General features: G+C 54.1%; 2 protein-coding genes across 5 annotated transcripts in view; one reads left to right on the forward strand and one right to left on the reverse strand.

Moving 5' to 3' along the window:
* SHANK1 (SH3 and multiple ankyrin repeat domains 1) overlaps nucleotides 1-10,850 on the forward strand; it is a 50,780-nt gene extending 39,930 nt beyond the window's left edge. For 2 of the 4 annotated variants that reach the window (XM_070387236.1, XM_070387237.1), the window contains 3 exons: nucleotides 669-765; nucleotides 3,099-6,222; nucleotides 8,256-10,850. In XM_070387236.1, coding sequence (XP_070243337.1) covers nucleotides 669-765; nucleotides 3,099-6,222; nucleotides 8,256-8,973 — 3,939 coding nt within the window. In that variant the 3' untranslated portion in view covers nucleotides 8,974-10,850. Of the gene's footprint in view, nucleotides 1-668; nucleotides 766-3,098; nucleotides 6,223-7,765; nucleotides 8,213-8,255 lie in introns of those variants that run through there. The other 2 variants (XR_011467601.1, XM_070387238.1) reach the window with 2 other exon arrangements.
* An 834-nt stretch (nucleotides 10,851-11,684) lies between these two features.
* On the reverse strand, nucleotides 11,685-22,721 carry C18H19orf81 (chromosome 18 C19orf81 homolog). Its single transcript, XM_005898434.2, has 5 exons — nucleotides 22,655-22,721; nucleotides 14,517-14,589; nucleotides 14,293-14,413; nucleotides 13,052-13,191; nucleotides 11,685-11,880 (listed from the first exon to the last, which is right to left on the reverse strand). Exons 1-5 carry the CDS (start codon nucleotides 22,719-22,721, stop codon nucleotides 11,685-11,687), a joined length of 597 nt encoding a protein of 198 aa, XP_005898496.1.
* Nucleotides 22,722-27,730: the final 5,009 nt, after the last annotated feature.

Raw genomic sequence — 27,730 nt, forward strand, 5'->3', positions numbered from 1 at the left:
TTGTGCTGGGTCTTTGTTGCTGCATGGGCTTTTCTCTAGTTGCGGTACACAGACTTCTCACTGCGGTGGCTTCTCTTGTAGCGCAGTACCAACTCTAGGGTGCCCTGGCTTCAGTTGTGGTGCACAGGCTCAGTCATTCCAGCTCTTGGGCTCAGTTGCTCCACAGCATGTGGTGTCTTCCCAGATCAGGGATCGGACCCGTGTCCCTTGCATTATAAGACAGATCCTTAACCACTGGACCACCAGGGAAGCCTGCCTCTGACTCTTGTGTGAAGAGTAGATTAGAAAGGCGGGTCAGGACAGGGGTGGCAGCCAGGAGCCAAGGAAGAGGCTATTGCAGCCATCCTGGCAAGTGATAACTTGGACCTGAGCAGTGACAACATGAGTGGAGAAAAAGTGCCCAGATTAGTGATCGGTTGGAAGCAGAGCAGACTCAGTTGATAATCTGCCTCCCCCCCGCTTTCTTCTTCCCCACTGCTGCCATCAGGATTCAGAAATCTTTCTCTTCCCCAGAATTCCCTTCCATTTCCTTCATGCCCCTCTCCCTTCCTGCAGAGGCTGGAGAAGGGAAGGAGGATGGCCCTGGGGGGGAATCCATGGATTTCCATGCCCTGCCTGATCTTCCCCTGCTCTCTTTTCTCTCCCCTCCTCTGACCACCAACCCCAAGTCGAGCTTTGATCCCCACCACCGCTCCCAGCCAAGTTACGAACGTCCTTCCTACCTGCCTCCTGGACCCGGGCTCATGCTCCGACAAAAATCTATTGGTATGTCACCTGCAGGGAGGGCGTAAGGGATGCCGGAGGGGAAAGGGGAGGCTAGGAGGGTGATGGTTTATGGGGAAAACAAGGGAGCCTGGGGATGTTCTTTTCTCCTTCCATATGTGACAATGAAGTTGGGCAAAGAGCTCAGGCTTTGTTGCTGAGCAAACCTGGATTTGAATCCTGGTTCTTGTCCATCCCAGCTGTGTGATCGGGGGCAGGTGGCTTCACTTCTCTGGGCCTGGGGCTCTGCATCTAGAAAATGGGGGCGTCACTGCCCCTGCTTGGATGCAGTAAGTCAAAGCTCCCACCACAGACTCTGGTTCATTCTCTCATACCTGACTCCATTTATTTATTTATTCATTCTACAGATGTTTATTGAGCACTACCATATGCCAGGCTAGACTACTGGGGATTTGTCAGGAAACAAAGCAGACTAAAGGGTCCTGCCCTCGTGGAAATTACCTTCTAGCAGGGGAAGACAGACAACAGATTATAAGGATAAGAAATAAGAAAATGATATAGTATGTTAATTGTGGTGAGTGCTATGGGGGGAAAAAAGAGTAGAATGAGAGAGCTCAGGCATGCTGGGGGGCAGGTTTGAGCTGAAACTTGGAGATGAGCGGGGAGCCGTGGAGATGTCTGGAGATAAGGCATTCCATGGAGCAGGTACAGTCAGTGCAAAGGTCCTGAGGCAGGTGTGGGGGACTGAGCTGGCATGTGCTGAGAGAGCAGCTTGGGAATATCACAGGAGAGATCAGGAGCTCAGTTTAGGGTCTGCTGAGCTTGAGATGCAAATGAGACATCCAAAAGGATGCAACATTTGGATATATGAGCCCAGAGCTCAGGGGCAAAGATGGGGTCCAAGACAAGCGTGGGAGTCTTCAGCAGGGAAGTAGTGAATGAAGTGGTGACACTGGTTGAGATAGTCAAGGGAGAGAGAAAAGTCAGAGGTGAAGAGAGAGTCAAGGACTAAGCCCTGGCAGTTGGTCAGTAGGCAAAAGATTTCACTCCTCTGGTTTTCTCCAAGTTGGCTTGCTGCTTGAATCTAGCTTTTCCCCAACTTCGGTGTCCACAGTCCACCCATTTCATTTGCCTAGTAACAGCTACCCTTACATCCACCTGACATTGCTTACCTATAAATTGGCTCCCTCTTTTAAAATATTAACCTCATCCTGAGCTCCATCTGTGAAATCACAGATTTGATGTACTAATTACATTGCTTTTCTGCCTATACAAGAAATCTAGAACTATGCATATAAACAAGGTATCTCTTCCTGGCTCAAGCCAGTTTCGCTCACCGCAAGAGACGCCTGGTGGTGGTGGTGGTGGTTTAGTCACTAGGTAATGTCCAACTCTTGCGACCCCATGGACTGCAGCTAGCCAGGCTCCTCTGCCCATGGGATTCTCCAGGCAAGAATACTGGGGTTGCCATTTCCTTCTTCAAAAAGACCCCTGCTGCTGCTGCTGAGTCACTTCAGTCGTGTCCAACTCTGTGCGACCCCATAGACGGCAACCCACCAGGCTCCCCCGTCCCTGGGATTCTCCAGGCAAGAACATGGAGTGGGTTGCCATTTCCTTCTCCAATGCATGAAAGTGAAAAGTGAAAGTGAAGTCGCTCAGTCGTGCCTGACCCTCAGCGACCCCATGGACTGCAGCCTTCCAGGCTCCTCCGTCCATGGGATTTTCCAGGCAAGAGTACTGGAGTGGGGTGTCATTGCCTTCTCTTATCCTATATTATACCTTTGGACGACTTAGAAAAGGCGCCCCCTCCTGGCCTGGGGAGGAAGTACATCTGAATTTCGCCCCACCTCTCTTGCTCCCTCTGCTGTTTGCTGTTGTGCAGTGCACAACCTGAATTACTGTATCGAGAGGATTTGCATTTACCACAGCTGGGGAAGGAAGCTCTGGACTAATGTTCCTCTTTAACACCTACTGGGTGAAGCCCATGGCACCCCACTCCAGTACTCTTGCCTGGAAAATCCCAAGGACAGAGGAGTCTGGTAGGCTGCGGTCCATGGGGTCGCTAAAAGTCAGACACGACTGAACGACTTCACTTTCACTTCATTTTCATGCACTGGAGAAGGAAATGGGAACCCACTCCAGTGTTCTTGCCTGGAGAGTCCCGGGGACGGGGGAGCCTGGTGGGCTGCCGTCTATGGGGTCACACAGAGTCGGACACGACTGCAGCGACTTAGCAGCAGCAGCAGCAGCAGCAGCAGGGTGTCACCATCAGTATCATCATGGGTGCTGCTGTTGTAATACTGTAGCTCCATAGGGTTAGGGGAGACCACCCCTCCCACCCCAGCCCTGCTCCTGGATCCTCTGTGTCTTCCCAGGGGCTGCAGAGGACGATAGACCCTACCTAGCACCCCCAGCCATGAAGTTCAGCCGCAGTCTGTCTGTGCCTGGTTCGGAGGACATCCCCCCGCCGCCCACCACGTCCCCACCAGAGCCCCCCTACAGCACGCCTCCAGCCCCATCCTCCTCCGGCCGCCTCACTCCCTCTCCGCGGGGTGGGCCCTTCAACCCCAGCTCAGGTGGCACCCACCCGGCCTCGTCCCCGGCGTCCTTCGATGGGCCTGCTCCCCCTGACACCCGGATAGGGAGCCGAGAGAAGAGCCTGTATCACAGCGGGCCCCTGCCCCCACCCCACCACCACCCGCCCCACCACCACCACCACCACGCCCCGCCCCCCCAGCCCCACCACCACCATGCCCACCCGCCTCACGCCCCGGAGATGGAGACTGGCGGCTCCCCCGACGACCCCCCACCCCGCCTGGCTCTGGGCCCCCAGCCCAGCCTACGAGGCTGGCGGGGCGGCGGGCCCAGCCCGACCCCGGGTGCTCTGTCCCCGTCGCACCACGGCAGCGGGGGCGGCGCGGGCGGCCCCTCCCAGGCTCCGGCGCTGCGCTACTTCCAGCTGCCTCCGCGGGCGGCCAGCGCGGCCATGTATGTGCCCGCCCGTTCCGGCCGCGGGCGCAAGGGCCCGCTGGTCAAGCAGACCAAAGTCGTCGAAGGCGAGCCCCAGAAGGGCGGCGGCCTCCCGCCTGCCCCCTCGCCCACGTCTCCGGCGTCCCCGCAGCCGCCGCCGCCGCCGCCGCCGGCCGCGGCCGCCCCGTCGGAAAAGAACTCCATCCCCATCCCCACCATCATCATCAAGGCGCCGTCCACCAGTAGCAGCGGCCGCAGCAGCCAGGGGAGCAGCACCGAGGCGGAGCCCCCGAGCCAGCCCGAGGCCGCGGGCGGCGGGGTCGGCGGCGGCGGCTCTTCCGCGCCCAGCCCCGCCCCGGCCGTGTCGCCCGTGCCGCCGTCCCCCTCGCCTGTGCCCACCCCCGCCTCGCCCAGCGGCCCGGCCACCCTGGATTTCACCAGCCAGTTCGGAGCGGCCCTGGTGGGGGCGGCTCGGAGGGAAGGGGGCTGGCAGAACGAAGCCCGCCGGCGGTCCACGCTCTTCCTCTCCACCGACGCGGGGGACGAGGACGGCGGCGACAGCTCGCTGGGCCCAGGGGCGCCCCCGGGCCCCCGGCTGCGCCACTCCAAGTCCATCGACGAAGGCATGTTTTCGGCCGAGCCCTACCTCCGGCTGGAGTCGGCGGGCGCCGGCAGCGGCTACGCGGGCTACGCGGCCGGCGGCCGAGCCTACGCGGGCAGCAGCGCCTTCACCAGCTTCCTGCCGCCGCGACCCCTGGTCCACCCGCTGACCGGCAAGGCCCTGGACCCGGCCTCCCCACTCGGGCTGGCCCTGGCCGCCCGGGAGCGGGCGCTGAAGGAGTCCTCGGAGGGCGGTGGGCCCCCCCAGCCCCCTCCAAGGCCCCCATCGCCCCGCTACGAGGCCCCGCCGCCCACCCCGCACCACCACTCGCCCCACGCCCACCACGAGCCAGTGCTGCGCCTCTGGGGAGCCTCGCCCCCGGACCCGGCCCGCCGGGAGCTGGGGTACCGGGCAGGGCTGGGCAGCCAGGAGAAGTCCCTTCCGGCCAGCCCACCGGCGGCCCGACGCTCCTTGCTGCACCGCCTGCCTCCCACAGCTCCCGGGGTCGGGCCCCTCCTGCTGCAGCTGGGGCCCGAGCCCCCCGCCCCGCACCCCGGGGTAAGCAAGCCCTGGAGATCTGGCGCCCCCCCGGAGGAGCCCGAGCGGCTGCCCCTCCACGTGCGGTTCCTGGAGAACTGCCAGCCCCGGGCCGGCGGGGCGGGTGGAAGGGGGCCCCCCTCGGAGGACGGGCCGGGGGTCCCGCCGCCCAGCCCGCGCCGCTCTGTGCCGCCCTCGCCGACCTCCCCGCGGGGCAGTGAAGAGAACGGGCTCCCCCTGCTGGTCCTGCCGCCGCCCGCCCCCTCGGTAGACGTGGAAGACGGCGAATTCCTCTTTGTGGAACCGCTGCCCCCGCCCCTCGAGTTTTCCAACAGCTTCGAGAAGCCGGAGTCGCCTCTCACGCCGGGGCCTCCCCACCCGCTGCCGGACCCACCCGCCCCGACCACCCCATTGCCCTCTGTGCCGCCCCCGGCCGTGGCCGCCGCCCCTCCCACCCTGGACTCGACCGCATCCAGCCTGACTTCCTATGACAGCGAGGTGGCAACGCTGACCCAGGGGGCCCCCGCGGCTCCTGGGGACCCCCCTCCGCCAGGCCCTCCCGCCCCAGCCGCTCCGGCTCCCCCAGCCCCCCAGCCTGGCCCAGACCCTCCCCCGGGCACGGATTCTGGTATTGAGGAGGTGGACAGTCGGAGCAGCAGCGACCACCCCCTGGAGACCATCAGCAGCGCCTCCACGCTGAGCAGCCTGTCCGCTGAAGGCGGGGGCGGCGCAGGGGGTGGAACTGGCGGCGTTGGAGGCAGTGGTGGCGCCAGCGTGGCCGGTGGACCAGAGCTCCTGGATACCTACGTGGCCTACTTGGATGGCCAGGCCTTTGGGGGCAGCGGCACTCCTGGCCCCCCATACCCCCCGCAGCTCATGACTCCCTCTAAGCTCCGGGGCCGGGCGCTCGGGGCCGGCGGAGGCCTGCGGCCGGGCCCCGGTGGGGGACTCCGAGACCCTATCACTCCCACCAGCCCCACTGTCTCGGTGACGGGGGCGGGAACCGATGGGCTGCTGGCCCTGAGCGGTTGTACGGGATCCTCGACGGCAGGTGTGGCTGGCGGCCCCGTGGCTGTAGAGCCGGAAGGTCCGCCAGTGCCCTTGCCGTCGGCCTCCTCCCTCCCTCGAAAGCTGCTGCCCTGGGAGGAGGGCCCGGGCCCGCCGCCGCCCCCCCTGCCGGGGCCCTTAGCCCAACCTCAGGCCTCAGCCTTGGCCACTGTAAAAGCCAGCATCATCAGTGAACTCAGCTCCAAGCTTCAGCAGTTTGGGGGCTCCTCGGCAGCTGGTGGCGCTCTGCCCTGGGCCCGGGGAGGCAGCGGGGGAAGCGGGGACAGCCACCACGGGGGAGCCAGCTACGTCCCCGAGCGGACTTCCTCCCTGCAGCGGCAGAGGTGAGCAGGGTGCAGGGCTGGCGGTTGGCAGTGGAAGCCAGAGGGCTGATGCTGTGGGTACCTAAGTCCACCTCCCACACCAACCCTGTCCCTTTAGGCTGTAGAAAGAAAACAGAAACCAGGTTGGCTTGGAGAAGTTTGCCCTTAGAGAAGCATGCTTTCCCAGGCACTCGAAATTTCCCTTTATCTCAGTAGCTTCTGTGATCTCCTCCCATCACCATGACAAACCACATTCCATGATGAACAAAAAGAGTGATGAACAGAGGAGATTGGAGCACAACTTGCCGATGTCCGTTTCCTTGGTGGGTTGTCAGTTCTGACAACCCCTGAAATCTTCGTGTCCCTTTGAGCCTAGTGTTGTTTCAAGACAAGAGGCTTTAGGGCATGGTGGTTACAAGCATGGTTTTGGAGCTAGGTTTTTGGTTTTTTTGGGGGGGCCTGCTTCCAGCCCCGCACTTGCTAACTGGGTGACCTTCAGCAAAGGAATCTACTTCTCTGTAGAAGGAGGCAGGCATAGAACTCACCTAAAAGGGTTTTTGAGGCCAACTGTACCATGAGATGGAAGAGGGGAGGGGGTCTCTTAAAAGGCCATCAAGTATAGATGGAGGAAGTTTTCCAAAGCAGCTAGCTAGTTGGAATCAGCTCAAAGTTCAAGCCCTTCTAATCTAAGGGAAAGTATAGTCACATTCCTGACTCAGACACACAGTGTCAGGAGGTTTTTTAACCCTCTTGTCCTTCTTCAGAGCTTACTTTAATTCTGCTCGAGGGTTTGATATCCTTACAGTGATATTCTAAGGTGGTTTTTAAGGTCTTTGAGATCTTGAGGCATCTCACTGATGACAGAGGAAAGGATGCTTAGTTTAGTTGACCTGTCCACCAATGATTGACTTGCCATCTGTTCTGTTACCGGGCGCCCTTCAGGGGGCTGCTGCTGCTGCTAAGTCACTTCAGTCGTGTCCGACTCTGTGCAACCCCATAGATGGCAGCCCACCAGGCTCCCCCGTCCCTGGGATTCTCCAGGCGAGAACACCGGAGTGGGTTGCCATTTCCTTCTCCACCCTTCAGGGGGAGAGGGAGGGAATCCCGCAGTGGACAAAACAAGCAATGCATATCCCTTATAGAGCTCACAGCCTGATAAGCAGAGGTGGAGGTCAGACAGGAAACAAAGTCATTGCTGTCATCCTAGGGAAAAAATACAATGGGATGGTTTGGGAGAGGTGTCTCAAATAAAAGGCAAGCTAAACAGAGAGTGGAGGAGGGAAGGGAGCGAACTGTGTGGCTCCTCAAGGGACGAGAGCACTAAGCTGAGGGAACCATTCAAAGGCCCTGAGGCAGGGACTGTTGTGGAGGGAGCTAAAGGGATGAGGGGAACCCTTTTCTCCCCTCGTTTCTTCTCTCTTTCATCGCCCTCTCATCTCTCTCTCTCTCTCTGTCCCCTGTCCCCTTCCATCTCTCTCCCCTGAATGCTCCCCTTCTTTTTTTTGTTCCTCTCTCACCGTCTCCCTGTCTTCCACTCTGCTGTGACTTGGCCATACCCCGAAAGGCAGTATAGGGTAGTGGTTAAGAGCTCAGACTTTGGTGCCATATAACTGGGCTCTGCCACTTCCTGGCTGTGTGTCCTTAGGCAGGTTACTTAACCTCTCTGTGCTGCTGATAATAATAGTAACCTGCATCAGGGCTGTCACGGGGATTCCATTGAGATGTGATCTGTAAAAGCACTTAGAACAATGCCTGGCACACGTGAGCATCAGTAAGTGGTGGCGATTATTATTATTATCATTTAATGTCTCTTTTTCTTTCATCTCTCTCGACTGTCGCCCTCCCTGTCCTCTTACTTTTCTCTCCCTTCATTTTCTGTCCTGACATCCATCTTACCCCCTCGCTCGCCCCTTCCATCTCTTCCCATTTCTCTACCCACCGCCCTGTCTCTCTTCCTCTCTCCCTATATCTTGACCTCTGCCTCTTTCTTGCCCCGCCCTTGCCCCCCACCCCCCACCCTTCTCTTCCACCCCCGCCCCCGTATCACATTCCAGACTCTCCGAAGACTCCCAGTCCTCGCTCCTCTCCAAACCCGTGAGCAGCCTGTTTCAGAACTGGTCCAAACCACCTCTGCCGCCACTCCCCACGGGAACCGCGGTGTCCCCTTCAGCCGCTGCAGCCCCGGGGGCCACCTCCCCATCGGCTTCCTCCTCCTCCACGTCCGCCCGCCACCTCCAGGGCGTGGAGTTCGAGATGCGCCCACCTTTGCTCCGCCGGGCCCCCAGCCCCTCATTGCTGCCCGCCTCGGAGCACAAGGTCAGCCCTGCGCCCCGGCCCTCGTCCCTACCCATCCTGCCTTCCGGACCCCTCTACCCGGGCCTCTTTGACATCCGAGGCTCCCCCACCGGAGGAGCAGGAGGCTCGGCCGACCCCTTTGCCCCCGTCTTTGTACCGCCGCACCCCGGGATATCCGGGGGTCTCGGCGGGGCCTTGTCAGGGGCCTCCCGCTCCCTCTCACCGACCCGCCTGCTTTCCCTGCCCCCGGACAAGCCGTTCGGCGCTAAACCTCTGGGCTTCTGGACCAAGTTCGATGTGGCTGACTGGCTAGAGTGGCTGGGCTTGGCCGAACACCGGGCCCGGTTCCTGGACCACGAGATCGATGGCTCCCACCTTCCCGCCTTGACCAAGGAGGACTACGTCGATTTGGGGGTGACCAGGGTGGGACACCGCATGAACATCGACCGGGCTCTCAAGTTTTTCCTGGAGAGGTGATGGCTGGCCTGGACGGACCAGCCCGTCCACAGAACCCTTGAGCCTACTGGCCTCTTGACCTCTGTCCGCCCCCCCCCCCCAACCTAACCGTCCTTCTCTCCCCGGGCCAGGGACTCTGCTAGAACTTCGCCCTGACCCTTGTCTCCCAAGGCCGGAGGTCACCAGGTGGCCTGATCCCGGCCAGACATTTGCACCTCACAGGAGGGGGCAGCTGACACAAGACTGTGTGTGTGTGTGAAGGGGTGGGGGGAGCGGAGGGGCGCTGGAGGAAATCACAGACGGGGGAATGGAGAAGGAGGGAAGGGTCGATTTTGGGGAGCGGGGGACAGACAGAGCCATAGAGGGTCAGCCCTGAGCCTGACCGGTTGGGGGTCGTACCCCAGGCCGCAGAGGAAGGGGACGCCCTCAGATTCCACCATCTGCCGCCCCTCTAACCACCCTTCCCTCCATCTCCAGGCCCCTGGCTCTCCCCACCCTCCCTTCTCCCCAGCACACACAGCAGCCCCCGCCCCCCCAGGCTCTTGCACGCTCCTTTGCACGCCTGCTCACCTCTCTCCCCTTCCTGGGCTACAATTTTGCACAAATGCGCCCTCTGGCTGTCTTGCGCGCTCCGCCTTGGCTTCCTCCGCCTGCCTTTGCTTCCGGCTCACGCTCCGCTTCCCTGGCACACCACGGCGTCTGTCTCCCCACGCTCCACAGCCCCTTGGTCTCAGACTCTTCCCACGGGCGCCCTCCCCTCCCCCACCCCTTTCTCCTGAAGAATCTCTGGGCCCTTGCTGCAGACACACTTGGGACACCCTTTCCCTCGCCCTCTCTCAGACCGTGCGCCTCCCCCTAGACTCGCGCCTCCGTTCTCCTGAAGCACCCTCTCAATCCTGCACCCCCACATTCTCACTCTACCCATCCCTCCGTCTCACAGTGACACTCCCACGCCACCTCCTTGCCCCTCCCCCCTCCCCCACTGTTGCTTGTACCCTCGCCTCCCAGGAACCGTATCTTCTCCTCTGCCAGGCTTCCCCACTCCCTCGCCCCGTCGTTTTCCCAGATCCTTGTCCATCTCCACTGTCAACTCTTTGATGAAGCTTCTTGCACGCCCGCTCTTGCACACGCATCCTCCCCAGCACTTTCCCTGCTCTCTTGAAGCCGTCTTTTCGTCCTTAACTAGGCTCTTGCACCCCGCAGCCCTGCCTTGCACGCTCATGCTTGAATTTCTGGTTGTTCTTGGGTAACTTTTTCCATCTCTCTTGGAGAACTCTGCAGCCTCTTTCCTTTTGCACACTCATCTCATTCCACACGCTCTTGGGACTGTATTATTGTTTCTTTTCCTGGCAGTTTTTTTTCCCTGCCCCCAAAGATCAGCTCTTATGATCATTTGCACTCTGCCTATTCTCTTCGCTCTGTACACTTTTTCTGGCAAGAGAAGATCCTGTGCACTCTCAGTTCTTGCCCACTTTGCTTCCTCGCTTCCTCCTCTCCCTGCCCCAGTCTTTGCCCTCTCAGCTCCTCCCTCCTCCGACTTCCGGTCCATCCATTTTGCACGACGACACCACCTCCCCCCATCTCCTGAACTTTCCGTCTCTCCCAGAAACTCCTCCCTCCAGCATGGCTGTTCCTCCCTGCACGCTTCCCTGTCCCTCTATTCCTAGGGCTTGGAAATTCTAAGCCACCCCCTTCCCCTGGAAAGCCCCCTCCCCTACTGTGGGCAAAAAGGGGAGGGCATCGCCCCTGATCCCCACCATGTTCAGCTGCCAAAGAAGGGAGCTCCCCCTCCTTCCCCCAAGCCCATTCCCCCTCTGCTGCCCCCTACCCCCGAGGGGGGGGCGCTCCGTCCTTGGGGGGAGGGTGCTTGCAACCCTCCCCCCTTACCACGTCAGGGATCTGCGGGGAACCTTGTGGGAGGGTCGTGGGAGGGGGAGGGGTGGCGAGGAGGGGGGCGGAGGTCGCGCTGGGCCCCTACCCGCCCCCTCCCCCTTGTCGGATGCCCCCCGTCCGCAGGGGGCCTGCGCGGCGCTCGTCTATCAAGGGCTTGTTCATTCTGGATGGGTGCCGCGGGGTTGGGGAGGGTGTGGGGGGTGGGGAGGGGGGTAGGAGAGGTTGGGCTGGGGAGGGGGAAGGTACTGGATGGGGGGCAGCGCGGGGTGGAGAGAAGCGACAAAGCAAAAAGAGGAACAATAACAAAATACAAAACAAAAACAAAAAAAAACCTAGAACACACAAAAAAAAATCCAGAAAAAAAAAAAAAAACCTGAAATAAAGCCCGAGAATTGTCTTCCAAGGGGGGGTAGGAGGAGGAAAAGGAGGGGGGCTGATGAGGACGTCTGGTTCTCGCTGGGACAGGGATCGCACGCGTTCAAATCCACGGCGCCCGGGTCTTCCCTCTCACGAGCCTCGGAATTCACCCCTCAAGGGATTGCGACCCAGGCGTCCATTCGCAGGGACTAGGGGAAGACAAGGGAGGCGGAATTATATCATGGGGGTTCGTCCCTACCCCCCATCACCACCCTCCCCCTGACTCCCCACCAAGATTTTGCAGAGAGAAATGGCTTTTGTACCAGGTCATTCTTTATAATTAAACTCACAGTATCCACCCCCTCGAGCCGACCCCGCCTCCTTCCTGGGGAGGCAACTCCCCTTTTCCTCTGAGGTTCCCGGTGGGTAGCCCGAGCCAGAGGGGCGGTGCGCAAGCGCAGCCGGGGCCCGCCCCCCAAATGTCAGTCTTCCTCGGTCGGCTCCGCCCCCAGAGCCTCGAGCATGCGCCGTCGGACCAGGGAACGGCGCAGGTGCAGGCGGTAATCGCTCAGGAGCAGTTCGTCGTGGCGCACGAGAGGATGCAGGTTCCCACGGAGTCGAAGCCCCGAGCGCAGCAGGCGCGAGCGAGTCTGGAAGTCCGTGACCATGATGAGCCACCTGCGAGGGGAAAAGGCCAGAGGGAGAGGAGCGGGGCGGAGACGGAGGGGGAATCGCTAGCGGCCCCAGCCCCGCTCCTGGTTGCTGGAGAGTCCTTGCCTGATCCCTGAGTTCGTTTACCGACTCGTCCCTCAACCTGTCGCTGCGTCCCTAAACGCGCCAGGCCTGCACTCTCGTCGGGGCCAATCTGTTCTTCGACCCTCAGGAGGGTCAGTCTAGGCTCTGTCTTCCCTGAGCCTGGTTCTGTCGAGGCTCCATATTTCTAAACCGCCACTGCACTGGCTGCCTCGCCCCTTCAGTGCTGCTCTCAGGCCTGGTCCCACCCGCCACCAGACAGTCTAGACCCACGGGATCACTCTGACCCCGCCCTGCAAGGTGCTCAGGCTCATAGCTGCTGTCTCGTGTTCCGACCCCACTCCTCGGTCTTGCGCATCCCCGTCACCACCTGGGTCACTGAAAGTCTGGCTCCTCTCTCCAGATCCCGCCTTCTTTTCCGATCTCACCTGGCCCTGCTCCCCCACCGCACCCACTCTCGGCTTCGCCCCTTCTAGGCTCCCGTGTGGGTGCATACAAAGTCGTTTCAGTCGTGACCGACTCTGCTCCCTTATGGACCGTAGCCCATCAGGTTCCTCTAGCCCGCCAGGCTCCTCTGTCCATGAGATTCTCCAAGCAAGAATACTGGAGTGCGTTGCCATGCCCTCCTTCAAAGGACCTTCCCCACCCAGGGATGGAACCCGTGTCTCTTACTTCTGCATTTGCAGGCGGGTTCTTTACCGCTAGCGCCGCCTTTCAGCCAGGTAGGGGTCCTTCTGGCTACCACAACCTTCTCTGGGCGCTCCAGGCCCCGCCCCCTCACTATCGGTCCCCTCCCTGCCCCGCCCCTTGATGCGCTTCCTGTTGGCCCGCACCTCCTGGCCACGCCCACCCAAGGTCTCCGCCCCGCCCCGCCTCTCTCAGCCCTCACTCCCGGCCCCGCCCTCTCACTAACTGTCCCTTCCCCACCCCGCCCCTCACTGCGCTTCCTATTGGCCCACACCTTCCGTTAGCTCCCGGCCACGCCCACCCAAAGTCCCCGCCCCGCCTCTCTCCGCCCTCACTCCTGGCTCCGCCCCCTCATCGTGTTCACGGCGGGCCTATCACTCCAGGCCCTTCACCCGCGCCAAGGACTCACCGGTCCCGGCGTCCAGCAGTCCCACAGATGACGTTCATGTTCTCAAAGCGGATGCTGCTCACGCGCCCACTCTCCATGGCCCCAGGGAACTCGGCTTCCAGGGCCTCCAGCACCTCCACGTGGGTAAGGTCCTCTTCAGGCTGGGGATGTCGGGGACACCCGAGTTAAGTTCAGGTGCAAAAGTCCCCACCCTAGACCCCACCTGCAGAACCTGCCAGAGCGAGGAGGAAAGGAATTTTTCAGGTAGAAAAGCATCTGCTGCCATTCTAGGTCATTCTCAGAAAAACAAAATCAATCCTCACCAAGCCGATTTGCCAAAAGTCAATGAACAGTCGGCTAAATGATTCACCAGTTGGCCAACTTTGCCTATCTATTGAAAACTTTTCCAGCAACCTGCGTTGGATGGTGAGGTTTTGGCAGCCCTTGAAGATTTCCGCAAGGATTTAAGCTGTACATTTTTCCTTTTATAGTCACATTAGCATTTTAAGGACTGTTACTTTGTCAATAAATAGGGATCGTAGGGGAGGGTTTGACATCTTGTCAATCTATTTAACATTCAGAAAACACATTGATCACTAACGTTTCAGTCTCAGATTACCGTGTGGAGGGTGATACCATATGTCATATATAAAATTGCCAAGAAGCTACAATGAAATCAAGAAATTGGTCACCTCCAGGAAAGCAAGCCTTGGGTGTATATGTTGAGTGGCAGAGGTGGGGATGGGGTTGTTTCATGTTCAAAGACACAAAGAAGAGAAGCAATGGAGTGTGGATTGGCCTTGTCAACAAGAACGGTGATCCCTACGTCAGGGTAAAGTGACACAGATCAGCTGAGGGAACACTCGAAGGCTTGTGCCTGGCAAGCCTCATTTAATTCTCAAATTAAAGGGTGACACCTTAATAGCTACCTCTGCTGAAGCAGGAATGGCCACAGAAACCATACATGGCGTAACCACTTCGCTGAATCTGTCAAACACCTAAGCTTTTTTAAAATGAATTTCTGCACTATCTGTCCATTTTACAGATTTTCCTAGTAGACAGGTTAGCAGGATTCCCCCTGTCCTCTGTCTCCCTTCTCTCCGCCTCTCTCAACGATGGCCCCTTTGACAAATTCACAATTTATTTTCAGCCACTTATCCTGGTGCCAGGCCCTCAGCTGCTAAGCTGCAGAGCTTGGATTCAAGTCCTGTCCACCGCCCCAGCAGGGATCTGGGGTAACGGGCTTGGGGAGGGCCACTCACTGAGGTCTCCATGCACAGACAAAGCGGCTGAGCGGCAGGCGGCATGGGAAACTTCCGGATGCACGGGAGCTCTCGGTCCAGCGCCTCATATTCTGCAATAACCTGACGCAGATACTGTTTCCTGGGAAAACAGCCAGCAGACAGGGACCTCCCAAGGTCAGAGGTCGATGCCCTCGCGCTTAGAGAAGCTGAGGTCAGAAATCACGGGGCCAAGGACCACTCACGAGGATTTGACAGATCTGCCCAGGCTCCGTGCCTGCATCTCCTCTGGGGTCTCTGGGTCCACAAGGAGCGCTCCTGGGGATGGAAAACCCAAGTACGTCGGTTGCCCTGAGCACTCCTCACACCTTATTCTGCTTAAATGGCATCACCGAGTGACTGGCCATGCCACTCCCAGGATAGCTCCTCTGCCAGTTATTTGGCTGTTGTGTCTCAGCCCGATTCCACCTGCCCCACCCAGCTATGGGATACCCCAGAGCTGGGACTCGCTACTAACCCCATTTCCCTTCTGACTTTTGGGGTCCCCTTAGACTCTGCCTAAAGGGGGCGCAAGAGGGAGACTGCAAGGCAGGAGGAAAAGGAAGGGACCTGCCCCTTTCTGCTTCCTGTTCCAGTCATCCCAGCCTGGCTCCTTCACCGCAGCAGTATTTGAATCCGGTCTGTGGTTTCTCCAACACCCTCAGAACTGCCCTCCTGATTGGAGCTTGATAACAGCTCTCAAATCTGAGCTCTTCTCCACAACCCCTTTGTCAGCTAATTGGTCTCTCTTATGGCCAACTGCTGGTTGCCCCACATAATCCATTTCCTCTTCCTCTTTGCGACCCTATGGACTATAGCCCGCCAGGCTCCTCTGCCCACGGAATTCTCCAGGCAAGAATACTGGAGTGGGTTGACAGGCTTTCCGCCAGGGGATCTTCGCAACCAAGGGATCAAACCCACGTCTCGCGTCTCCTGCATTGGCAGCCAGGTTCTTTACCACTAGTGCCACCTGGGAAGCCCCAAGTCTTCTCTAGCAACATTTTACTCAGTCATTGATGTGTTACCATCTCCTCTATTCCAATTCAGTAGACTGTGTGGTGTACTGGTAAGTGTTTTCTCTCTCTCTCTCAGCGGGCACCAGTTTTCATGGTGTGGGTACTCCCACCCTGACTAATGTTATGGCACCCATGGTTTTAACAGGGCTTCCCTTGTGGCTCAACTGGTAAAGAATCTTCCTGCAATGCGGGAGACATGGGTTCGATCCCTGGGTTGGGAAGATCCCCTGGAGAAGGGAAAGGCTACCTACTCCAGTATTCTGGCCTAGAGAATTTCATGGACTATAAAGTCCCTGGGATCACGAAGAGTCAGATATCGCTGAGCTACTTTCACTCATTCACTCGTGGTTTTAACAACCAGCTTGCAAACTTCCCCACTCAGATCTCGTGAGCTGGGACAGGCTGTCTCCAGCACACAGCTAGGTCCCAGCTCTACTCCTGGCGGTCTTTAGTGTCAGGCTGTCAAGACGGCTCAGCTTGTACCACAGTAAGCCCCCCTCTCTGGTCCTGGTCTTCCCACCTCCCATCTGTTTTAGCAGGGCAACTGGGGTGATCTTTTCCTCTCAGAGGCTCACAAATTTCCAGAGGCTTTCTCTTGCCTTCAGGATAAAGTCCTCCCCTGCTATGGGGACTCATTCCTCAATGTGTGGTCTGGGGGAGCCTCTCAGGGTCCCCTCCAGACCTACGGGATGAGAATCTGCATTTTAAACAGATCCCCTTTGAGAACCACCTGCCCTGCATCACGTATGGTCCCTCTGCTGAGCTCTCTGCATTTCTGTCTGGCTATCCTGGCCTCCCTTCCATCCTTCCAATGTAGTAATCTCCTCAAGTCCGTGCACGTAACAATAACTACATGTTTACAGTCCCTTTTGCAAAGCCAAACACCTTTTAAAGTTCTTTCCATTGAATCTTCACAACAACTTCTGAGGTAGTGTAGTTTAACACTAAACTAGAGATGATGTATCAGTTCAGTTCAGTTCAGTCGCTCAGTCGTGTCCAACTCTTTGCGACCCCATGGAGTGCAGCACGCCAGGCTTCCCTGTCCATCATCAACTCCCAGAGCTTGCTCAAACTCATGTCCATAGAGTCAGTAAAGATGCCATCTAAGCATCTCATCCTGTCGTCCCCTTCTCCTGCCTTCAATCATTCCCAGGATCAGGGTCTTTTCAAATGAGTCAGTTCTTCACATCAGGATGTATAATGAACCCAAATGTTGCAATACCTAGCTTCAATCAATATCAATATTTTGCCAATCTTGTTTCATCTAGGCACTTTCCCACCACACAGAGAAGCACAGAGAAGTTAAGTGACTTTCCCAAGGTCACACAGCCCAAGCGATAGAATCATGATAAAAATTGAGCCATCTGGATCCAGAACATGTTCTCAATCCCCCAGTCTGCTGCTTCTCATCCCACTATTGTCTACACAACAGCTTCCTAACTTCTCAACCTCTCTGTCTCTCTCCTTCATTCATCCCATCAGAATAGCATTTTTTGCTACTGTTTCTTGGTTTGTTTTATAATTATTTATTTTGAGCTGTGCTGGCTCTTCATTGCTACATGGGTTTTTCTCTAGTTGCAGAGGGCATGGGCTACTTCCTAGTTGTGGTGCGCAGGCTTCTCACTGCAGTGGCTTTTCTTGTTGTGGATCATGGGCTCTAGCATGCAGGCTTCAATAGTTGCAGCACACAACCTCAGTAGTTGTGGCCCACAGGCTTAGTTGTCCCAGGGCATGTGGGATCTTCCCATGGGATCTCCCATGGGGAGCGAACCCATGACTCCTGCATTGGCAGATGGATTCTTTACCATTGAGCCACTAGGGAAGCTTCAGAATACCATTTTGAAATGTAGATCTGACCACATCACCACCTCCACTTTCCTCAAAACCCTCCCAGGACTTCTCATTGTCTTTGGGATAAATTAAGACCAAGACCACATAGGACCAGACCCTGCTGATGTCTCAAGCCTGATCAGACACCATCGACCTCCTCACTTGCTGCATTCCAGAAACATCACCTTTCTGGGACTTGAACTCTCCATGCCCCACTCCTGCCACAGGACCTTAACACATGCTGTAAATCCACGTGGTGCTCTCTTCCCCCTCACTTAGCTCATCACATCTCCTTGAGCATGTGAAGAGTTCCTGTCTTGAATGCATAACACCATGTATTGGCTGTCATCACAGCTGCATTTTTACATTTATTTCTATGAGTCTCTAATTATAATGTGAACAACATGAGGTCAGGGGCTTGTCTTCTGCTCTTGGCATCTAGCAAACCAGGCACCTTTATTGGATAAAGACTGAAGGGATATAATCATCAAATGCAATATATTGTCTTTGTTTGGATCTTAATTAAAACAAACCAACTGTAAAAAATGAGAGTTTTTAATAATTCAGTTCAGTCACTCAGTCGTTGCGACCCCATGAATCGAAGCATGCCAGGCCTCCCTGTCCATCACCAACTCCCAGAGTTCACTCAAACTCACGTCCATCGAGTCAGTGATGCCATCCAGCCATCTCATCCTCTGTCGTCCCCTTCTCCTCTTGCCCCCAATCCCTCCCAGCATCAGAGTTTTTTCCAATGAGTCAACTCTTCGCATGAGGTGGCCAAAGTACTGGAGTTTCAGCTTTAGCATCATTCCTTCCAAAGAAATCCCAGGGCTGATCTCCTTCAGAATGGACTGGTTAGATCTCCTTGCAGTCCAAGGGACTCTCAAGAGTCTTCTCTAACACCACAGTTCAAAAGCATCAATTCTTTGGTGCTCAGCTTTCTTCACAGTCCAACTCTCATATCCATACATGACCACTGGAAAAACCATAGCCTTGACTAGATGCACCTTTGTTGGCAAAGTAATATCTCTGCTTTTCAATATGCTATCAAAGTTGGTCATAACTTTTCTTCCAAGGAGTAAGCGTCTTTTAATTTCATGGCTGCAGTCACCATCTGCAGTGATTTTGGAGCCCCCAAAAATAAAATCTGACACTGTTTCCGCTGTTTCCCCATCTATTTCCCATAAAGTGATGGGACCAGATGCCATGATCTTCACTTTCTGAATGTTGAGTTTTAAGCCAACGTTTTCACTCTCCTCTTTCACCTTCATCAAGAGGCTTTTTAGTTTCTCTTCACTTTCTGCCATAAGGGTGGTGTCATCTGCATATCTGAGGTTATTGATATTTCTCCCAGAAATCTTGATTCCAGCTTGTGCTTCTTCCAGCCCAGTGTTTCTCATGATGTACTCTGCATATAAGTTAAATAAGCAGGGTGACAATATACAGCCTTGACGTACTCCTTTTCCTATTTGGAACCAGTCTGTTGTTCCATATCCAGTTCTAACTGTTGCTTCCTGATCTGACCTTTAATAATTAGGGAAATTCAAATATATACTAGATTAGATGATATTCAAGAAAAATTTATGAATTTTTGCTGGTTGTAATTAATGGCATGGTAGGTCTGTTTTCTAAAACTTGTTTTAAAACAAATTTGTCCTATTGAATGTCCCCCAAAAAAGTGTGTGTGTGGGTGCCTAGGTGCAACAAGATTAGCAAAATATTGATAGTTATTGAAGTTAGGTATTGGAATGTGTGGATTTACTAAACATTTTCTCTATTTTTGTGAATGTTTGAATTTTTCCATAGTAGAGAAAAATCTTTTAAATTCCTATCACGGATAGAAATAAAATTATATGCCCTGGAAAAGTGTGTGAAATGACTTGGAAAATGACTCTAGCAACATCAAAGTGATATGTTTAAAATGTGAATAAAACTGTTTCTTATGAAATGTGGCATTAGAAATAAAGATTCCTAAATTACAACCATGATTTTAATATATTTGTTTCAATGTATATGCATAACTTAATAAAGGTATACATTTATAAATGAGTACTTATTGAATAATTGAGTAAACATAATACATTCAAACATCAACAGACACCTCCAAGGCCTCCTGTGTGCTCTGAAGGATGATGCAGACAAAGAGATTAATGAAACCTCCACCCTGCCCTCCAAGAGCTTTTGGTCTGGTGGGGAAAGCAGTCACTGTAAAGTGCAGTACTTGCTACAGTGGAGGTGTCAAAGGTGGACAGTCTGGGCACAATCAAGGAAGGCTCCTTGGAGGAGGTGATGTCTACCATGAGACTTAAGGGATACAAGAGGAGTTTGCCAAATAAAGAAATGGCAGAGACCCTCCTCATTAAAAAAAAAAAAAAAGAAGAAGAAGAAAGAAAGAAATTGCAAAGAAAGGGATATTTTATGCAGAGGCATCACAGGGTGTGTGGGTGGAGGACTAAGGTCTTTAAGCAAAAGAGAATATTCCCAGAATTCTCTTCAGGCCCAAAGCTAAGGAGTACTTATTGCAATTGTAGGTTATTAATTATTTGTGAGATAACATGTGTCATGTCTGCCTTCCTTGCATGAGAACAGGCTGGATCATTTCATTCACTACTACAGGCAAACCACTTGGGACCCACAGGCTTTCTAATGGCCTAAGCCAAAATTTGCAACCTGACAAGCTAAAAATGTTACTGGCTCCAAAATACCACAAAGAAAATAGAAAAACTGAAATGAACAAATATTGATCTACAAAATGGGCCAACTGGTCAACTCAATGCCACTCAAATTTTTCTGGAGCTATACATAAAGTTTTGATGCTTTTGAACTGTTGGAGTTCTGTTGGTGTTGGAGAAGATTCTTGAGAGTCCATTGAACTGCAAGGAGATCCAACCAATCAGTCCTAAAGGAAATTAGTCCTGAATTATTCATTGGAAGGACTGATGCTGAAGCTGAAGCTCCTTTAGCCACTTGATGCAAATAACTGACTCTTTGGAAAAGACCCTTATACTGGGAAAGATTGAAGGCAGGAGGAGAAGGTGATGATAGAGGATGGGATGGTTGGATGGCATTACCAACTGACTAAACATGAATTTGAGCAAACTCTAGGCTATCATGAAGGTTGGGGAAGCCTGGTGTGCTGCAGTCCATGGGGTGGCAAAGAGTCGGACATGACTGAAGCAAACTAGCACAGCAGGGAGAAAACGCTTGAGAGTCCCTTGGACTGCAAAGAGATCAAACCAAGTCAATCATAAAGGAAACCACCCCTGAATATTCATTGGAAGGACTGATGCTGAAGCTGATACTCCAATACTTTGGCCACCTGATGCAAAGAACTAACTCCTTGGAAAGGCCCTGATGCTAGGAAAGATTGAAGGCGGGGGCAGAAGGGGATGACAGAGGATGAGATGGTTGAATGTCATCACCAACTCGATGAACATGAGTTTGCGAAAGCTCTGGGTGTTGCTGATGGACAGGGAAGCCTGGCATGCTGCAGTCCATGGGGTCACAAAGAGTCAGACATGACTGAGTGACTGAACTGAATTGATACATAAAGTATACTTATCAGGTGGGTGCCTCAGTCTAGGTTAGAGATGATGTGGGGTGGGGAGGTCTCCAAACAAAAGAGGTTTTCAAAGGCACTAACAGAGACTGGAGGACAGAGAAACTGTCCATTCTGCCACTAGAGCATTTACTGTGCCTAGCCTAGCACCTGGCACAGAGTAGGTGCTTACAGCCAGCACCCAGAAGGGAGACCCTGTCAATGATTTCCATCCTTATCCCTCACTTGAGGAGTGTCCATTCCCCACCCGTGGGAGAGATGGGGAGGGAACCAGGTGAGGCTCACCAATCCCCAGGATCCTCAGAAATATCTCATCCAGTGTAAACCAATGCCTTCGACCCCTACTGCTCATCATAATTACCTGGCAAGCAGTTAAAAACTATAGATGCTAGGGCCCCATTCCTAGAGATCCTGGTTAATTGGAATCTGAAGTAGGATTAGATATAAATTCTTTAAAAACTTTCTCCCACCTGATGCATAGACCCAATGACTAAAATAATTATAATAATTTCATTCTTTTTGCCAGGCATTGAGACAAGAGTGAGTGGGTGCTTAGTGCCGGCCAATGAGATGTGAGGAGAGATTATTTGGAATTCTTAAGATTAAAACCTTTGGAAGTGATGCCTGGAACTTTGGCAGCCATTTGGTGACCATGAGGTATGCAAGCTAGTGTGCAAAAGAAATATATCCCAGACTAAAAACCAGGGAAACAGAAATCAGCTTCTCAATAACATTCACTGAGCTGCTGATCCACCCAAACACAAACCCTGCTCCATCTATAGGCTTCTTTTACAGTGAGATAATGTCTTTCCTATTCTTTATACTGGGCTTTCCACATCGCTCAGTGGTAAAGAATCTGCCTGCCAAGCAGGAGACGTGGGCTTGATCCCTGGGCTGGGAAGATCCCCTGGAGAAGGAAATGGGAACCCACTTCAGTATCCTTGCCTGGGAAATCCCACGGATAGAGGAGGCTGGTGAGCTACAGTTCATGGGGTCGCAAAGAGCCAGGCACAACTTAGCAACTGAACAACAAGAATTCTTTATACTGCCTTAAGTCCAATTCTGTATTACCTGCTAGCCAAATGAATTGTCACCAAGATATTACTTTAGAAATGTTCAATGAGAAAATGAATGAATGAATGAGCTGTGCTAGAGTAGAGCGGAAATAGGCAGCCCTGGAAGATGAGCCTGACAGCTGGCGCAGGCTACATAGGGCCTCAAACACTGGATTGAGGGGCTGGTGCCGTATCCTGGGAGTGATGGGGAACATGGAAGAGCTGCGAGTAAGGGAGAAAAAGGGTTAGTGTTGGGTGTCAGAAAGTTTTCTCTGGAGCTACGTAGGGGATGGGCGGGAGGGAAGAAACTGGAGGCCAGGGGGAGGGAAGAAACTGGAGGCGAGGGAGTTAGGTGGAGAAAGGGTCCATTGGAAGAGGACAAGCCCTGACCTGGGTATGTGGGTATGGGACAGAGAGAATGAGAACGAAGACAGGGTTAGGGACTGATGGCAGTGGGAGGGAACGGGAGTCGGCGGAACAATGCCTGGGGTCTGGATTGGGTTGGTCGTAGGGGGGAAGCAGGGAGAAGGAGTAGCTTCAGGAGAAGATGCTAAGTCTGGTGGTGGAGACAAAAAGTGTGTGAGGGACCAGGGCAGGGAGTCTCTAGGGCTCATGGCCTCCAGAAGACTTGTTAAGGCCCCAGAGACTCATGGGAAATGTAGTTCCGGGTCCAGACCATTGGCCAGGGATCTGCAAAGGCTCACGGGAAATGGCGGTTTGCGGTCTTAAAGGGTACTGCCTAGTGGGCACAAGATGTTAGGGGTAGCTCTCTCTTTGAAAGGCCAGTAACTCACTCGCGGCCACGCCGCAAGGCAGGCTCTGACACAATGCTCGGATGAAGGCCCTCCACCCCCACGCTTGCGTACAAACGCACAGAGAGTTACCTGCGTCCCTGTGCATGCCTGGGTTGCCCATGGCGGAGGAGCACAGGGGCTCCACCTCCTGTTGCATCCTGGGAAGGCGGGTGAGGGTTGTCTCAGGAGGACGGGGAGAAGCGCTCTGACTGGGCCACCCGCCCCAGCTCTGTCTCCCCGCTGCTTCCTCCCTCTTGTTCTTGAAGCCCCGGGGGAAAAATGTGGACGGCTGCGTCCACATAGGCATCTGGTTTCCTTTCATCTCTGGGACCCGCTGTGTGTCCCAGTTCCTTCTTTCCCAGCTTCCTTTTTCTTCCTCAACGTCTCCCGGTCTCCTCGAGCCTCTTTCCCCACTCCTGTCACTCGCACTGTCTTCCTCATCTGCTCCCCACGTCTCTGTCCCCCTCCCTTCCTCCCTCTTTCCCCATTTCTTTATCCTGACTTCTCCCTGTCGCTCTCCCCATCTCTCCTCTACTCTTTCCCTCGTTTTCTCTGCCCTCTTTCTCCCCACATCTCTCCCCTTCCCTTGTTCCATCTCCCCAGTCTCCGCCATCAGTTTCCCCAACATCGCCCCATCCCCCCATCCCTCTCTGTCTTCATTGTTTTCTGGCTCTCTCTAACCCTATCACCCCTTCTCTGTCTCCCTACCTCTCTCCCCATCTCTCCCAGTCTCCCTTTTCCCTCTTTCCCCATCTCTCTGCTCTCATAGCTGCCTCTGTCGGGCCCCTTGTCCTCCCCTCCTCTGTCATCCCTTTTCTGTTCCCACTTGCCCTCCGCTCATCCCTGTTTCACGCAGGAACTGCTTAGATACAGGCGAGATTCAAACAGAAACTTGGTTCTATATAGGGGAGGGAAAGGTGAGCAGGGGGCCTGGTTGCCATGGTACCTCCAGTGGATGGGGGAGGGGCTGGGAGTGAAGGAGTTTAGCCACAGAGGTGCCCACAGGGCATCTCCTCTTTGTGTCTGCCGAGCTCTCAGCAGGGGAGAGAAGCCCAGACTTTTCCCCTTCTTTTGTCTTTCTCAGTCTGTCTCTGCTTCTCTCCACTTCAACTGGTCGTTGCCTTAACTGTCGGTTATTCCTGCTTGATAAGCATTGGTTCTCTGCTTTTTAGCAGTAGCACCTCGATTTTCTGAGTCACTAATATTTGTGGTGTTGGAGAAGACTCTTGAGAATCACTTGGGCTGCAAGGAGATCAAGCCAGCCAATCCTAAAGGAAATCAGTCCTGAATATTCATTGGGAGGACTGATGCTGAAGCTGAAACACCAATACTTTGGCCACCTGATTCGAAGGACTGACTCATTTGAAAAGACCCTGATGCTGGGAAAGATTGAAGGCAGGAGTGTTGTAGCCACGCGTTCCAGGAAACAAACTCATGCAGAAAGACGATGCAGATAGTGAAGTGCAGTTTATTACACCGGCGGGCCCAAGGCAGTCTCCTCTTAGCCAAGGACCCCAACCAGTTTTTGTGAAAACCTTATGTACCCTAAGTGTAAGTGCCCAAACCCACCTCCCCAAATTCCCTGAAACTAGTCTGAACAAAGGAAGAGAAAGATACAATCAAAGTTAACCCGTGATTCATATGCCTTAAGCCTAGGTAGTTAACAGTGGACAATTATCAATAGGCCTGTGGTCATACCCCAATAAGCATAATATAATTTATGATTCTATTTGGTTACACAGATAATTAGGGTATTCTTTTAGGCAATGGAGAGTCTAGGTATGAGCCCTGGGGTTCTTCCATCCAGGAGGTCTGGTTTTCCAGTTGGTATGTCGTTTCCATAGATACTGGGCATATAGCTCAAAGTCCACAGTCCGACCCAAGATGGAGTCCTGCTTTCAAGATAGAGCCTGTTCTGTCTGTTTCCTCCTACAAGAGGAGAGGGGGACGACAGAGGATGAGATGCTTTGATGGCATCACTAACTCTATGGATATGAGTTTGAGTAAGCTCCAGGAGTTGGTGATGGACAGGGAAGCCTGGCATGCTGCAGTCCATGGAGGCACAAAGAGTTGGACACGACTGAGGGACTGATGCCTGGAGAATCCCAAGGACAGGGGAGCCTGGTGGGCTGCCATCTATGGGGTCGCACAGAGTCGGACACGACTGAAGTGATTTAGCAGCAGCAGCAGCAGCAGCAGCAGAGCAACTGAACTAAACTGAGCCTGAAAAGCAATCTAGGATAGTCAACCTTGGACTTTTGCTAGATCCATTATACAACAGGGTCTTTCTTTTTCCAGTGAGGTTAAGAGGCTGGCTGAAGCCTAGGTTTGAGCTGCTGGGGACCACCACATTGCCATATGGGGAGAGAGCCTGCCTGAATGCAAAGACAACAGGAGGAAAGCAGAAACCAAAGATACAAACAGTCAGATTCCTGATGATGTTTGAGGCACCTAGATCTAGCTGTGCCTGAAGCCATCACTCACTCAATTAATTCCGTGTTATTGCTTAGGTTATTTGAGTTTCTGTTATTGGTAATTACAACAGTCCAGACTTCAGTGGACTCATTTCCAGACCCAGTTCCTTTGCAGCCCAGACTCCCTCTCAGCATCCTTATGTCTTTTTCTCTCCCATCAGACAGTCCTTTACTTCCAGTTGCCAAGTTCATCCCTATAGGAGAGGACACATTTTTCATTCTAATGGCCACAGGCACACCCAGCCTGCACAGCCCATCAGTCTCCAAACTCTATCCCTTCTGCTTCCTGATTCTGCTCTTTCTTCTTTTCATTCCCACAGCCCAATACCCACTCTGGTTTCAAGGTCCTTTCCTGCCTGGACCCGCTCCCTGCAGACTCCTTCTTGCCTTCACATCCTCCAGTCTCTTCCCCACAAGGTTTCTAGAGGGGTCTTTTGGCACTCAGAGCTGTCCCTTCCCCTGTACTCAGCCCTCCCATGGGTCCTCAGCACCTTGGACAACGTTTCAGTCAGGCATTTGACAGATACATGATCTCTGGTCCCAGCTTCCTCTCTCACCTTGTACCTTCAAAACACTCTTCAGCCACCTTTTACTAATTACTTTATTTCATTAATCCCTCACCTCTATCTCCACTCTCCACATGCTGCCTTTTCCTGGTGCCCAAATGCCCTCATCCTTCCAAAAGAAGCTCAAGTGCACCCTCCTCCAGGAAGCCTTCTCTGACTCCTCCTATCAGTTGTGTTTTCTGTCTCCTCTCTGTGCACATTCTTTATCTGCTTCCCCACCGCCACCCACCCACCCCAGGCCTCTGAACACGGTGCACTCTGCCTGTCTTGCTCGGGGATTTGGGTCTTTTTATGCCTTCCACTCCAAACCATCCTGACTCCTCTCTGGTTCTCCTGCATCAGGAAAGTGTGGAACGTGACTGTTGAATGAATGAATGAGTGACGATTCCCCTCTATTACTGTGACCTGCACTCAGCAACCCCCAAGCTCACGGACCTCTCCCTGTTGGTCCACATGACGTAACAGAATGAAGAAGTGAGTATGGACTCTGGAGTCAAACAGACTAGCATCAAATGCCATGTCCAGGCTGTGCAACCTTGGGCAAATGTCTTCTCCTCTTAGAGCCTTTGTTTCCTCCTCTCTTGCTAATAATGCTGCCTTGACGGGCTAAGCAAGATACAGCAAAGCCCCCACATGTGAGCCAGACACAAAAGAGACACTCAGTTGAAGCTTGCTCCCTTTTCCAGTTCTTATCTCAGCCTCAGGCTTTAGCTGCCTCTTCTGGGGCTCTCTCTTTCTTCTCTCTTTGGATGTCTCTCTCTGCATCTCTGGGTGTCTGTCTCTCTCTTCTTCCCTCTGACATCTGGGTCTCTTAAATTCCCATCTCTCCATGTCTTCATTTTTCTCTGTGATTTGTTCTTCTTTTCTCCCTAGCTGTCTGTCTCTGGAACCCTGCCTCATCCATCTCTCTGTGTGCCTGAATTTGAATTGCTCTGTCACGTGTCTCTGACTTTCTTTGTCTGCCTCCCATTCTCTGGGTCTCTGTACCTTTCTGTGTCTCTCTGTCTCTGTCTTTGTGTCTCTCTCTGTCTCCATTGCTTTATTTGCCATCTCTCTGTTTCTATCTCTCTACCTCCTTCCCTGTGTTTCTGCCTTAGCCCCACCTGTCTGCCACTGGCACTCACCCCACCTCTCTAGGTTCATCTCTGTCCCACTCCCTGGCCTGGCGTGCAGCCTGGGACACAAATCCCTGAATCAGCATTTTCTTTCTATTCCAGAAATTATGTCAGCGCCGCAGCAGGGGTGGGGCTGGTTGTAGCTCTGGTTAGAGGGTTTGCCTTCCTGGACCCTTGTCCACACAGGCCCTGGCCAGCACAGTCTACCTCCGTTCTCATTGCTGGTTCTCCCATGGGAGCACCAGGAGAAATGGTGAGCCTGTGTTTACATACACTGTGCATGTCTCTGGGCGTGTGTGTCTGCATTTGTCTGCAGGCACTTTATGTGTGGGTCTGTAGGTACTTTGCAAACTCATCCGTTCACTCATGCGTGCATCTATCCATCCACCCATGTAATGATCCACTCATTCACCCACTCAGCTATCCATCCGTTCATCCAACCATCCATTCATCCATCCATCCATCCACCCATCCATCCACCTATCCACTGATCCATCCATTCACCCATCCAACTCATAAATACATACATGCGAGTGTGTGGGCTCAGTTGTGTCTGACTCTTTGCGACCCCATGAACTGTAGCCTGCCAGGCTCCTCTGTCCATGGAATTTTCTAGGCAAGAATACTGGAGTACTGCATTGCCATTTCCTACTCCAGGGGATATACCTCACCCAGGGATCGAACCCGCGTCTCTAGCGCCTCCTGCACTGGCAAGTGGATCCTTTATCACTATGCCACCTGGAAAGTCCATATACATACATACACTTCTCTGTTTATCCATCCACTCGTTCATTCATTCAGCCAGCCAGTATTTATTGAGTGCCTACTGCGTGCGAGGCACTGTGTCAGGCAGCAAGGACAGAGCAGTAAACAAAAGGGCTCCCCCCGTGGAGCTTATGTGCTCATCAGCCCTCCTCCCTGTGCCAAGCTTCCTCCTCCCAGGCTTTGCACAGACTGAGTCCTCTCCCCGGAGGAGTCCTCTCCCCTCCCTCATCTTCACCCGGTTTATGC

The sequence above is a fragment of the Bos mutus genome, chromosome 18 (genome assembly GCF_027580195.1).
Source record: "Bos mutus isolate GX-2022 chromosome 18, NWIPB_WYAK_1.1, whole genome shotgun sequence".
NCBI classification, from domain to species: Eukaryota; Metazoa; Chordata; class Mammalia; order Artiodactyla; family Bovidae; genus Bos; species Bos mutus.